This window comes from Platichthys flesus, chromosome 17 (assembly GCF_949316205.1).
Source record: "Platichthys flesus chromosome 17, fPlaFle2.1, whole genome shotgun sequence".
NCBI lineage: Eukaryota > Metazoa > Chordata > Actinopteri > Pleuronectiformes > Pleuronectidae > Platichthys > Platichthys flesus.
Window position 1 is genome coordinate 2,470,108 of NC_084961.1, and position 13,593 is coordinate 2,483,700.

At 44.3% G+C, this 13,593-nt stretch overlaps 2 protein-coding genes across 2 annotated transcripts in view; both read right to left on the reverse strand.

Moving 5' to 3' along the window:
- rnf19b (ring finger protein 19B) overlaps window positions 1–7,288 on the reverse strand; it is a 27,149-nt gene extending 19,861 nt beyond the window's left edge. The window contains exon 1 of the mRNA XM_062409412.1: window positions 7,033–7,288. The gene's annotated coding sequence lies outside the window, so the exon portion shown is untranslated. The remainder of the gene's footprint in view (window positions 1–7,032) is intronic.
- Window positions 7,289–8,224: 936 nt separating this feature from the next.
- ak2 (adenylate kinase 2) lies at window positions 8,225–13,131 on the reverse strand. The gene is made up of 7 exons (XM_062410240.1): window positions 12,940–13,131; window positions 11,951–12,076; window positions 10,811–10,921; window positions 10,379–10,473; window positions 9,587–9,659; window positions 9,157–9,376; window positions 8,225–8,459 (listed from the first exon to the last, which is right to left on the reverse strand). The coding sequence occupies exons 1-7, from the start codon at window positions 13,036–13,038 to the stop codon at window positions 8,452–8,454; spliced, it is 732 nt and encodes a 243-aa protein (XP_062266224.1). The 5' UTR covers window positions 13,039–13,131; the 3' UTR covers window positions 8,225–8,451.
- Between the last annotated feature and the right edge of the window lie 462 nt (window positions 13,132–13,593).

Consider the following 13,593-nt stretch of genomic DNA (forward strand, 5'->3'; position numbering starts at 1 on the left):
AACTGGGAACTGGGAACTGGGAACTTGTGATGGTCGCCAGGTTTTGATATTTTGGGACTAAATGAATCAATAAAACTAAGATTCACTGATTGGCACTCAACTTAGTGAATTCGCGGAAAAGATTCCTGACACAATCTTCCCAAATTGAAAACATCTGCACCACAACATCTAGAAATGAATTGTTTCTATCTTTGCATCTATAAAATCTGTTTTATCTATACGTAATTATAAGCAGAGGCCATTATTATTCAGAAATGTCAGCTTTGATTTTAGATTTATTAACACTTTAATGTCCTCGGTGGCTGATTCTCATCAAGTCTCTGGTTCTATAGTCTCATGCGAGTTGCAGACGTGTCGAGGCGAGTCACAGATTAACCAGGAGGGGGAGGAGCCACACGTTCCCCTGAGCTGCAACAAATCTAAAGTTTGGCAAATATAACAAAAGAGAGAAGAGATGAGGAGATGCATTTGATTTATTTAAATATGCAGCTGTCAAGTGAAGACACAGCGCCAATGATTTCAGACACGTTCTTAGTTCCTTTATGATTTTCTGTTTCCCTGCAACTCCAGTGACGGTGAAACACGCCCATCTATAAACCCGATAAACCATAATAACCAATATGTAAAATAACTCGTCCAGTAAAACAACTTAAACATTAAAGTTCAGACTCACGGAACCTGTTTGTCCTGATTAAATAAGACCAATACATTTTTAATAAGACCTTATGACAGTGGAGTGATTCAGAGAGCGTGGGCGCCACTGACAGGTTGTTCCACATTAGAGAGGCCATAAGGAAGAATGATAGACCACACACACACAGACACACACACACACGCGCACACACACACACGCACACAGACACACACTCGGGCCTCAGTAATCAGCTGTGTGCCCCAGATGTTCTGTAACGAGAGATCTCTTCGCTGTTATCGAACAAGATGATTCACAGCGAGCATCGACATGTCTACACACACACACAGACACACAACCATAAAAACACGAGTACACACCCAGCCCTCTGAACCCTTCACACTTTACAAGTTTGTAATATAATCAACACAAAACTGACACTGAAAATTAAACCTATATCTCCCGGTGAAAAGGTTTCCAGTTTGCGGTGACAAGCCGACGCCGGTGTGTTCTGTGTGAGTTAATGATGTCACTTCCTGTCTCTGTCTGCTGCACCTGGCCGCTCCAACTGTCTGTGAGGAGGATTTGATGTGGTCGCGAACAGAAAACCTCCCGCTGCGTTGTGCGTGTGTGAAAGACAAACTCTGGGTGAACTCCAGACTCACTTCTCTGAACTGTATCTGCAGGTCATGTCTGAAAACACCAACTCCTCTTATTCACTGTATTCACTTTATTAATAAGCTCCAGTGCTGAGTTTCCAAACCCATTTTTCTACTGAGTGTCCGAGCCCTGAGTTTCCTCTGAACCTCGCTCTTCACAGATTCTCAGGAGAACTCGTCCGGCTGCTGGGAACTCTTCTCCTCTTACGACTCCAGATCTCACGAAGCTGCAGATCTGAGGCTGATTCACTCAGTCTGGATAAAATACATCATCTACACACCCCTGATCGAACCTGCACACACACTGATGCAGGATCAGTAAATCCAACCGACCACAGGAACAAACAAGCCTGAACACAACCGGTAATCAGCCGGTAGCTGGGGAAAAATATTTAACAAACTCTTTCTCAGACAAACCTCTGAGGTATTTCTCTTTCACATGACAAATCAGACTAAAGCCTTTATCCTGTTGTTGCCCTCAGCAGCACCTCATCACTTTGGATAAGAGCCTCAGCTAAAAGCCCCAGATCTGAGCTGACTGATGACTCTGTGTGAACGTGAGCAGATCCACACAGGGCTCAGGTCCGGCCCGGCTCAGACGGTGATACCCACTAAAACCCTGCTAATCTGAGGGTCCAGGTGGTCATCCACTCAACCCCGAGCTAATAATGCATGTGTGTGTGTGTCTGTGTGTGTGTGTGTGTGTGTGTGTGTGTGTGTGTGTGTGTGTGTGTGTGTGTGTGTGTGTGTGTGTCTGTGTGTGTGTGTGTGTTTGTGTGTGTTAGAGAGCTAATTAGAAAAAAAGCCAGTGGGGAAATAAAGTTAAACCTTTGCTGACTCTGCTGTCGACGTGTGTAATTTGCAGCCAAATTAAAAAAGACATGTGATGCTAAATAATGTCCGATTCTTTTTTGTTTGCTGTTATTTAAAGGTATTGAAACTTCTCTTTTACAGGTTGAATTACCTGTAAAATACAGAAGTTATCTGCAAAAGGTATTTTTACTTTTATTGCCTGTTTCCAAGAAGCTAATTTTGTACTTCTGTTTTTTATCTTCATGAAAAACTGTGCGTCGCCTTATTTGAGCTCGTCGGGTGTTTTTCTCATAAAATCTAATTTTAGAAAAGGGAAGCGTCAGTTTGTTTGTGAAGTAAAATAAAATGAGTATGAAAGTACCTCCAAGTTCTACAGAGTAGACAAAACTGTATTAAACTGCAGTCTACTTTTACAAATATAAAATACAAGATGCTCCTGAAGCAGCGAAGCCTCAGAGGAACCAGAGCACGAGGCCACAACCTGATAAAATGACAATTGTGTTTGGGCTGGTTTGGACAGGAGCTTTGCAGGAACCTTTAACTTCAGAGGGTTCCTCGTCCTCGTGTCTGTGGCGTCAGTGATGAAAGCTACTGACCCATTATTAGGAGGATTTTATTGTTTCAGCTGCACTTTGCAAATGGCACTAAAGCCCCCGTTGCTCTGTTGTTAGGCATCGTCCAGCCCCGAGGTAGTTATCGTTTTAATGGACCACATAGATCAAACACACACACACAAACATACGCACACACGCACGCACACAAACACCACACACAAACACACATACACCCACACACACACAAACACAGACGCATCCTCATTATTAGGAACTAAATGTTCCCTTAAAATAACTGAGGTCAAGCAGAATGTCCTCACTTTGGAGGTTCTCTGCATCTTTGTAAGAACACTTGGTTCTCGTAGAATATACACACACACACACACACACACACACACAAACACACACACATACAGACACACACTCAGTCAAGGTTTCTACAGTGAGCAGAAGGACCGACTGAGTCACACATTTAAGATCACGACTGATTAACTGGTTTCTAAATGACACATTCACACAAATTAGGAATGTTTTTAGATTGGTAATACAGGAACACTACGTCCTGTGTCAAGATCCCAGAGACACACACACAAGCACACAGACACACACACACACAGCCCCTCAACTTTCCCTGAAACACTTTTCTATAGCGACTAAACCCACTTTTAAACCAACACCAGCTGAAACCAAACAGAACTGTTCCCACGTGTGTTTATAACAAAGTAATAATAAATCGATAATCATGACAATTTTCCCCTTTTAGGTCAAATATTCCTCTTCTTACTTCCTGCTTAAATAATAATAAATAAATAATAAAATGTCTATTAAATGAGCTTATTTTCTGTCTTGGTGAGAATAAAATAAGAAGTTTGCTGGTCTCGCATTTACCCTCTAACTGTGAAGCTCCAGTCTGATCAACAGGTCACATCTGATCTGTTCAGTCCACAGAGAGAAGAAGCAGCTGAGTCTTTGCACCGAGTTGAACTGAGGAGCTTCGTGTTGAAGGAACAAGATGGTGACAGATCTGAGCACAGGGCGACACGCACGGCAAATTCAAAGCCTCCTTTGTTAGAATAAAACGTGTCAACAGGCTTTCATCAGTCTGTCAATCAAGTCTTTATCTTGTTATCAAAGAGGAGAAAAGTCCCACGTCTGCTGGAAAAGGATCAATCTGGTGGTTTTTATACGCAGAAATATAAGATAATATATTATAATAGAAATAGAAAGAAGAACAGAAATATCTGCGTATAAAAACTACCAGATTTAACCTTTTTCCAGAATTTGTAAAATACTTCAGTGGAACAAAGCCTGAAGTACTTTCTGTCAATTATTCACACGTGTACATCATGAAGAAGTTTCCCAGCAGCACAGAGCCGCCCACACGATATGTTGTGGATTGTGTCCCTACAATCATTTTATATTAGCACTCCAATGTGCCAGCGGCCTGATCAGAGAGATATCACAGATAATAGAGACAGCGTTCTGTGGAACAACTAGTGTGGTGACGCCTGCTCTTCTCTGGAATCCGACTACTAACACACACTGTTTCTCTGTGGGTGTGTGTCTGTGTGCGTGCGTGTGTGTGTGTGCGTGTGTGTGTGTGTGTGTGTGTGAGTAGCTAACATAAGCCTCTCCCCCAGACAAATATCTGGCCCCCTCAAAGATTTTCACTTCCTTCAATGCCCAAAATTGCCAAATTCTAAAGAAATATTTTAATAACACTGTGGATGTGCAAGTGCTGTGTGTGTGTGTGTGTGTGTGTGTGTGGTTGTGTGTGCGGATGTGTTATCTTCTAATGATGTTTACACAACCTTTGCTTTGGAAATTGGAGACATGGAGTTGGCAGGTTTCCATCGCTCCACTTACATGAGGCTGCATTCACAGTTTCCAGCGGATTCCAGTTTCCACAGAACTCAAATCTCTCCATCTGTCGAACCTTTTACTGTTTGTGTGGAATTATACTGAAGTCGACGCTCATTCAGATAAATGTAACACAAGATAACTGACAAAACGTGTGTGTCCCTCTGGCAAAACTTCCAACACCATATTCTTAAGGGAGGAATAATGTGGGAACGCAAATGGAGAGTTTGAGTATTTTCTCTTTCTCAAACACACAAACGGACACACCCACACACACACACACACACACACAGGTACGGACACACACTCACTCACAAAAAGTACATCCAGTAAACCAGAGCTCTGGAAGGTGGAGGTACAGAGAACCAGGCTGGGAGCGTCTATAATTAGAGGAACAACCAGGAGCCACACTGCTGAGCTGTTGAATGTTTAATGTCAGGCCTGAAGTCGCAAAGAGCAAAGCCCCTTTACACCACGTCCTCTCAACACACACTCACAGACACAGACACACACACTCACAGACACAGACTGGGGCCTGCAGACGGTATGAGGTGGACGAGTGGATTCGGGTTTCAGGGAGGAAACAGCAGCACAATGCAGGGACAAGCGAGCGTGTGATTCCGGGCTATTGTCCGTAACCCGAGACACGTGACGAGTCGGGAACCCAAACCGCCCCCGGGTGAGGTAATGGTTCAAATCTGACCAGGAAGCCCGAGAGAACAAAGTCACTACCCAGGAGGAAATTATTACAACATGTTGCTGGTGTCCTACAGTTAACACAAAGAAATGATAGAACTCAAATTGTAACTTTCTAAATGTAACGAAAAATTTATCTGGCAGGTTTAATTTTCTCACAACTTGCTGACAAAAAGGAAAATCAAACCTGGGCAGCTGATTTTAATTATAGTTAAAACTCAAACAACCGCTGTCAGCTCTACACGGAGACGTAAACTGATTTTACACAAAGAAAACCTATTGAACATGTGCTCAGTATCAGCCAGTACTTTGAGCTCAGTTCCCAGTCTGATCGATACTGGTTTACTTCAGAACGACTCGTCTCCACCCTTCCACTCAAGCGTCTTAAAACAAACATGAGCACAGATTGTTCACAGTTTTGCCTCCGATGAAAAGAAAACACCAGGAGACTGAAACGTGACACATCTGTGGACTCCACTGAATCCCACATGGTACTTTCTGCAATACTTTAAATATATTATTATCTACAGATATTTAAATACTTTATGTTGACATCGGGAGCAGCTCCTCTCTTAGCCCAGACTGGACAAACTAAACCTTTTACGTTTCTATCACAACTGAAGGTTTCCACAGGTTCTCTGTCATGGTTTGAGGGGGGGTGGTGAGGTGAGGGGTGTTCAGCTGCAACATCAAACCTCACCACTAGAGGTCACTGAATTCTACACACTGAACCTTTAAGTTTTTCTTTCTCCTGTGACGCTGGAAAATGTGACTGAACCTTGAGTAGGACTTGAGGTGAAGCTCAAGTCCGAATATTCCCATCATCATCCTGACTGGGTTGATTGTGTTTCCCTCCAGCAGCTTCTCTTCCATCTGCCTCATATTTATCACAACATCTCCTCTGTTCAGACTTTTCTTTCTGCAGAAGCAACATGAAACGTGTGAGGACCCAGTATGTCTGACCACTCAGGGACTGGGAGTGGCAGAGCAGACTGGTATTGGGTTTTAAAGGGAAAGTCAGTCAGGATTTTAACTCCCTGGTCAAATTAGATCCGATGGTTTATTACTTTCAATCCTGCTTTAGGTGACCATTATCCAGATGTGTTTCCTGTGTGATGACCATGATACAGATGTGTCTCCTGTGTGGTGTTCTAATGAAACAGATGTATCATGACCATCCCACAGGAGAAACATATGTGTGATCATCATGATCCAGATGTGTCTCCTGTGTCATGGTCATGATCCAGATGTGTCTCCTGTGTCATGATCCAGATGTGTTTCTTGTGTCATAATCATGATCCAGATGTGTCTCCTGTGTCATGGTCATGATCCAGATGTGTTTCTTGTGTCATAATCATGATCCAGATGTGTCTCCTGTGTCATGGCCATGATACAGATGTGTCTCCTGTGTCATGGCCATGATACAGATGTGTCTCCTGTGTCATGGTCCAGATGTGTCTCCTGTGTCATGATCATGATCCAGATGTGTCTCCTGTGTCATGGCCATGATACAGATGTGTCTCCTGTGTCAAGGCCATGATCCAGATGTGTCTCCTGTGTCATGGCCATGATACAGATGTGTCTCCTGTGTGATGATCATGATCCAGATGTGTCTCCTGTGTCATGGCCATGATACAGATGTGTCTCCTGTGTCATGATCATGATCCAGATGTGTCTCCTGTGAAATGATCATGATCCAGATGTGTCTCCTGTGTCATGGTCATGTTTGAGATGATGCAGTTTTTACATCCATGTGATCGAAGCCCTGACATGTGAGACAAGCAGCGGGGAAACGGAGGGTCTAGCACCGGGCACTCACCTCACTCGGGACCGGGTTTCTGCGGCTGAGCAGCGACGCCACGGCCGCTTCTTCGCCTCCTCTCCCGGGCGTCCTCCCCGCGCTGCCTCGCTCCGTCTCTCCGAAGCTGTGGCTCTGAACCGGGTCTGAACCTCCGTCCTGTGGCCGCTCCGGCCTCTCTGCTCTCGGGCAGCAGCAGCAGGAGGTCGAGGTGGTGGGTAGCTCCGGTCCTGGCAGGTGACAGCGGCCTCTGCTTGTTCTGCTTCCCCGGAGATCGACGCTGAAACTCGGACTAATCTCCGCCCCGCCCCGCCCCGCCGCTGGCTGACGTCATGGAGGAAAGCCCCGACCAGTTACGTCACGTCCCGCTCAGGAACTAGGGCTGGTTAATTGTTGTGGAAAATATTACTACATGTAGTATCACAAGTCTCACACTACATACACTATCTAGCAGTAATATTATACTAGATACACTATTTAGTAGAAGTATAATACCACATACACTATCAATTATTATTAAACTACATACATTGTGTAGTACAAGAATCATACTACACACACTATGCAGTAGAAGTATTATACTACATAAGTTAAACTGGTTTTTAGTATACTGTACATATCCTCATGTAATAGGACGAGCTGATTGAGAAGAAACACAGAGGAGCCGAGGTTCCACCTCATCATACCTGACCTGCCTGGACGAGCTGGGTGAGACGAGGACGAGCTGGAGAGTGCTGGGAGGAAGACGAGGAGAAGCTGGAGACAGTGGACGTGGAGGACAAAGACAAACTCCTGAACCAGCAAACCAGTACACAGAGAGGGAGGAGGGGACGTTTGTCCTGAAGCTTCTCACCATTTTCCCTTCACCTCTTCTTACCTCACCCACTCCTCCTCCTCCCATTTCCTCTTCCTCAAAACAAACCCCTCAGCCCCTTTGTACATATGTAAATATGATATACTCTAAAGCTTGTAAATAAACACAAGCACAGTAGAGTCTACCTGCGAGTGTCTTTCTGATTAGATCCAGGATTCATGCTCTGATTAATTAACAGAGTTGGTTTTGTTTCTTTCTAGATTTAAATACGTCTCAAGTCTCTAAACAGTCATTTATTTTCACAGAACAAGAACAAAAATCATAGAAACCAGTGTCACATTCAAATTTAATCAGGTTTTCACAGTTTGATGAAAAAACAAAGACACAACACAGAGAAGATGTGATGTAGAAAAGCAGATTTATTAAGAAGAGGGGGAATCCTTGACTTTGAGAGGAAGATGCTTCACTCACATCTTCTCAGAATGAAGGAATAGATAAGTGCTGAAAACTAAGGGCCCATCAGGAAAGTTTGACCCCCCCCTCTCCGTCCATCTGTTCACCCACAAGAGCAACTTCTGCTCCCAGGTCCAACTCCTGGTCTCGGTGGAAACGCAGCAGCTCAGGATTCAACCAGCTGGAAGACAGAGAAGAGAAAAGATTTAGATAAATTACAGACAACAAGCAATGACTGATAATATTTTATTCTGGTCAATTAAATGTTCAAAGTACAATCAGGTCTCCAGCGTTCACGTCACAGAAGAAACACAGGCTGAAAACAGGAGCTGCAGCAACAGACCATATAAGGAAACTTTAAGAATACATTTGAATTATGAACCTGCATATGACTATGACTTCTCCTTTTAAGTCACATTCATTTAGGGACAGAAAAATAATAATGATTTAGCTTGAGACCAGTGACAAAAATAAAAAGAGGAAACATTGTTGAGCCCAGATCAGAATCAAACTGTCTCATCAGGCTGAATTCAAGACTGAAATCTTGCCGCTGGGAACGCTGAACATCTGCTATTGTTTTTCATAGCAACAGTCCTGAGAGGACAGAGACACATCAGTATTCAGGGGAAAGAGCAGGTAACACAGTCTGCATCCGGGATGGTTCCACTGAACACATAAACACACGGTGACTACAGAGCAGCGAGGAAAATCAAAGGGTCAAGGACAAGAAGGGAGGAGGGGAGAAGAGACAGAGCGGCTCCGTGTCACAGGAAGATCCAGAGGCCACGTCAAGGAAATATAAACGATATATATAAAAAACAGGGATCTGCGGTTTGTGCACGAGAATCAAAAAAGGGTTTGAAAGGCTTGGTCCTTACTGGCAGAGGCCCGGGCGGGGAGTTCCGTGGCGGCGGAGAACGCAGCCATGATGGAAGCGAAGACGATGTTTGGGTTCTGAGCGGCGTCGACGGCCGTATGCAGGCCCCTGGCTCTGTAGTACTCCACCAGAGGGACCGTCTGCCGGTGGTAGGAGTCCAGACGGGAGTGCAACGCGGACTCGTTGTCGTCGCTGCGGCGCATGAGTGGCTCGCCGGTCAACTGAGACGAGACAAGAAGGGAGACAGGAGAACAGAGTCAGTGAGGGAGAAGGTTACACAACACTAGAGCTTCCTTCTCTTCACTTGTTGCTTCACTGAATTCAGTGTCGCACAGTTTAAATCTACTGGGATCTGCACTGGGATCAATAAGACAACATCAATATACGATCAATATTCACCCCGGAGGTGGGTCAGAAGTCAAACTACTTACGTCATCCTTCATGGGCTCCTTGGGAGGGTTGAACTCCTCGTGGTAGGAGCGGCCACTCGGCTGATGAATGAGTCTGGAGGGGAAAGGAGGGGAGACGGTGAGGAGGTGAAGGACAGGACGGGGACAGAGGGGAATCAGAGTGAGGAGGAGGAGGAGGAGGAGCAGGAGGAGGCACACAGTGACTCAATAACAATTTAACTGTCCCTGTCACATGCTGCCCTTGTCCTACTTGGACCTGAAAAGGAACCTCAGCATAAAGGAGCCTGAGGAGAGAAGGAATATCTGTATTTTTCAGTTCAGTGAAACGTGAAGAGGTTTTCTGGAGGAAAGAGGACAAACACGCTGCTGCAATAACAAACCGATGAAAACATTTCACAACTGTTTCTAAAGCTCTGAATGTTCACGTGACGGCGTCTGAAAACACGCGTGTGTACGTCGGCCTCCAATCAGAGCACAGCAAAGTGGCACAGAGGAATAAAGTACAAAGGGACACGGAGCAGATTCACATCGACCTCCTGACGGTTTCCACCTGCGACCTTCCCACCGCTCGACGCCCTTGCTCCCCTCCAGGCGACTGTCTCCGTTCATCACAAGATCTCATGCTCCACTTGCTCTCCCTTTCCCAAACTCCTGTTCTCACACGATTCAATCGAGGAGCTTCTCAACCCCCCCCTTAAAAAACGAAAATTCATAAAACTGCCGCTGTCTACCAGCAACGTGCTCGGGAAACAGAACAGGCCGACTCGTCTCTCAGGTGTTGAATAATTGATTCTGTCTCACAGCAGCTTCTACCTGCCACAGATCCTCCGGACCAGCAGGGAGTCGTCCACAGAAAACTCGATCACAGAGTCCAGGCTCTCGTGTCTCTTGTCCAACAAGTCGTCCAGCTGGAAGAGACAAATCGACAGTGAAACAAAGTTTAGAGTCTGGAACTGGATCTGACTGGTAAACTCCCAAAAAGTTGTGTAACGGGTGAAACTAAACACATTGGTTTAATCACGGTTGACGGTTTGTGGTTCATATGTTAACGGGTCTAGACTTGAGTTGGAGATAATCAGGGGTAAACAGTCTGGTACAGGACTGTGATCTGGTGTTAATGTTGATTCGTACCAAACTAATAAAAACAACATCAGCTCGTTCTTATGAGTAGAATTTATGTCATTGAACAAAACTGTAAATCTTATTTTCTACAAAATCTACAAAATATTCGGCACCAAAACTGACCATCTCTGCTTGCTTCACTGTCCGGGGGAATCCGTCCAATAGGAATCCGTTCTTGCAGGCGGGCGTGTCCAGGTTCTTCTCGATGAGCTCCACCACCATCTCATCACTGACCTGCAGGAGAACAAAAATAAACTCTTGTCCATTCGTTCACCTTATGATCTGCGGCAACACAACAAGAACACAACACCCAGACCCTGCAGCTCAGTGCTTATGATGCACACAACTTGTTTGTTGTACATTTCCCTCAGGACAACAAGCAGTGATTCAGTGTACGGGTGCAAACAGACATGTTACCACAGAGGGTATAAACACAGGTGAGCAAACAAAGACAGATTTACACAGAGGGTTGGAAACAACAACAGCAAACAGCTTGGAGGAAAATCATGAGAAATCAGGGGGAGAAAGAAGACGAAGGGTTCGATTCCACATGTTTTAAAACGCGTCTCAAACTCCAGAGCGAATCAAACAAACACAAAGTGAACATCAGTTGTGTTCAAATGCTTTAGACACAGTAGATGTTTAGACTCAGAGCTCCGCGAGGCAGCACGACACCGAACACACGAGAAAAACAAGGCGTCCTGCAGCAGATGGTCGAGTCCCCACAGAGACAAGATCTCCACTTCAAAGAGTCGGTCTGAGGTCACATGTTGAGACTTGATCCAAAGAGGAGCGGAAACTTGATCCTGATAAAACAAACTGGTTACATCAGATCTTCATTCACTGAGAAGACGGTATTATTATTATTATCTTATTGGCCTTAACGTTGGCACAGCAATTAAAAAAATGTGTTTAACTATTTTACGTAATTAGCTACATTTTCTTTTCTGTTGTATTTTTAGTTTTTAAAACTTTCCTTTATCTGTTTTCAACACATTTTCCCTGTTTCTTCTTGCTGCTGTAACGTGTGTGTTAAGAGATTAGAGTGTTATCCATCAACAACAGAAGATTAAGGTATTAACAGTATTTAACAGAAAACGTTCCACGCTGCACATTTTGGTGCCTACAAACCCGAAAAGACAAATATAACATGAGACGTGAACATAAAGGGCTGTAGAGTCAACAGAGGCTCAGAGAGACCAGAGGGACAGAGAAAGACAAACACACACAGAACCATGAGAAGCAGATGTGAGGAAGCTTTACCAGTTTTCCAGCATCCATGGTCTCCTTCAACCTCTTCCCCAGCTGGGAGCCTGAAGCCACCATGGCCCTCAGCATGTCTCCAGTGGCCAAGTGGCAAACACAGTACTGCTTCACCAGCCGAGGGGCCTACAGAGAGGAGGAGAGTCGTTTCACCAGTGTCTAACTTTAAAAGAGCTTTTGTTAAATCTGGACCAAAGTTACTACGCACAGGAGGAGTCTTTAAAACACGGTGTCAGATTTGTGAAACTGTCCAACTTGTGAAACACACGGGAAAGTTTCACAATCTGTTTCATGTCTAGAACCCGACAGGATAAAATTCAAAGTTGTTAAAAACTCACCCGTTTGTTAAATGTTTTAACTTTGTCTGGTTCCAATGTGTTTTACGTCTGTTTCTATTTCTTCTGCTGTTTTACTGTCATTTCCTGTTTTTATCTTAATGTGGGTTTTACACCTTGTGACTTTGGTTTTAAAAAAGTGCCTTAAGATAATAATACTTATTTACTTTAGAATTATCAAACCTGGGCTAATGATCACATTAGATCGAGACTCAATTTAAAGAATTATGTCAAACCAAATTGACCCAAAGAATCTAAAAACTATTATTTAAATAGTTTGTAAGACTTTTATCGGACAGGTGAAAACACTAAAAGGTCAAGGTTACTGATTCTTCTCACATTGAACCAGAGTTAAACTCCTCAAGCTGGACAGGATCAACAGGAAGTAACTAAAACTTCAGCTTCTTCTGCACAGATCAGATATTTGATGTTAAATCACTTTGTAATGAACCGATGACACAGCTGTCAGGAGCTTGAGACTCTAACGAGGCTGTCTGATGATTCACTTCCTCGTTGAACTGAACCAACAGGTAGAGGCAGCTAGCAATAGCATTAGCATTAGCTTGTACTCATGCTAACAGCGGCCATGCGTTGCTGTGCACTAGTTTCCCCATGCTAACAGCTAGCGGCTAGCAGCTAGCTATGTTAGCTCACCTGAGTCCCCTTGCCAGCCCCGGGCGGCCCGAGCAGGATGGCCCGGATCCCCTCGTGCACGTCGGATATCGCCTCCTTCAGCTGCGCGCTGGGAGCCATGTCTGCAGCGGAGGAGCAACTTTCACCGGGTCAGTGAAGAGTCGAGAAGCCGGCGACAGCGCAGCAGAGTCGGTCAGAAGAGACGGAGCCCCCGCCCCCTGTCCGCTACCACCGGTTAAACCCCTCCCCCTGCATAGACGGCGTGACGTCTGATTGGCTGTGGCGATGTTCTGACGCGTCATTGTGTAACATCCGAAGAAGGGATTATTCCGGAAAGTGAAATACGTAAAAACGTTTATTGGTTTTCTACGTAAGTGTAAACATTGTTGTATGCGTTCGACTGAAATAATTAATAAATTCATTCCTTAAAAATGTATTCATTCATACAAATATTTTTCTGTGAGGATATTTGACGTTTTATGATCTTTACAGATTATTTTCTGTTTTTATTAATAATTAATCAAAAATATTACTTCCTCTCTTATTTGAGGGTAAAAAGCAGACAAACTAATGACATGAAATCTGGAAATAATCTCCTGAATTAAGAAAACAGTAGAATTATTCATGAATTTATTTATGAGGAAAAAGGGAGAGCAGATTTATTCTTCTCTAGTG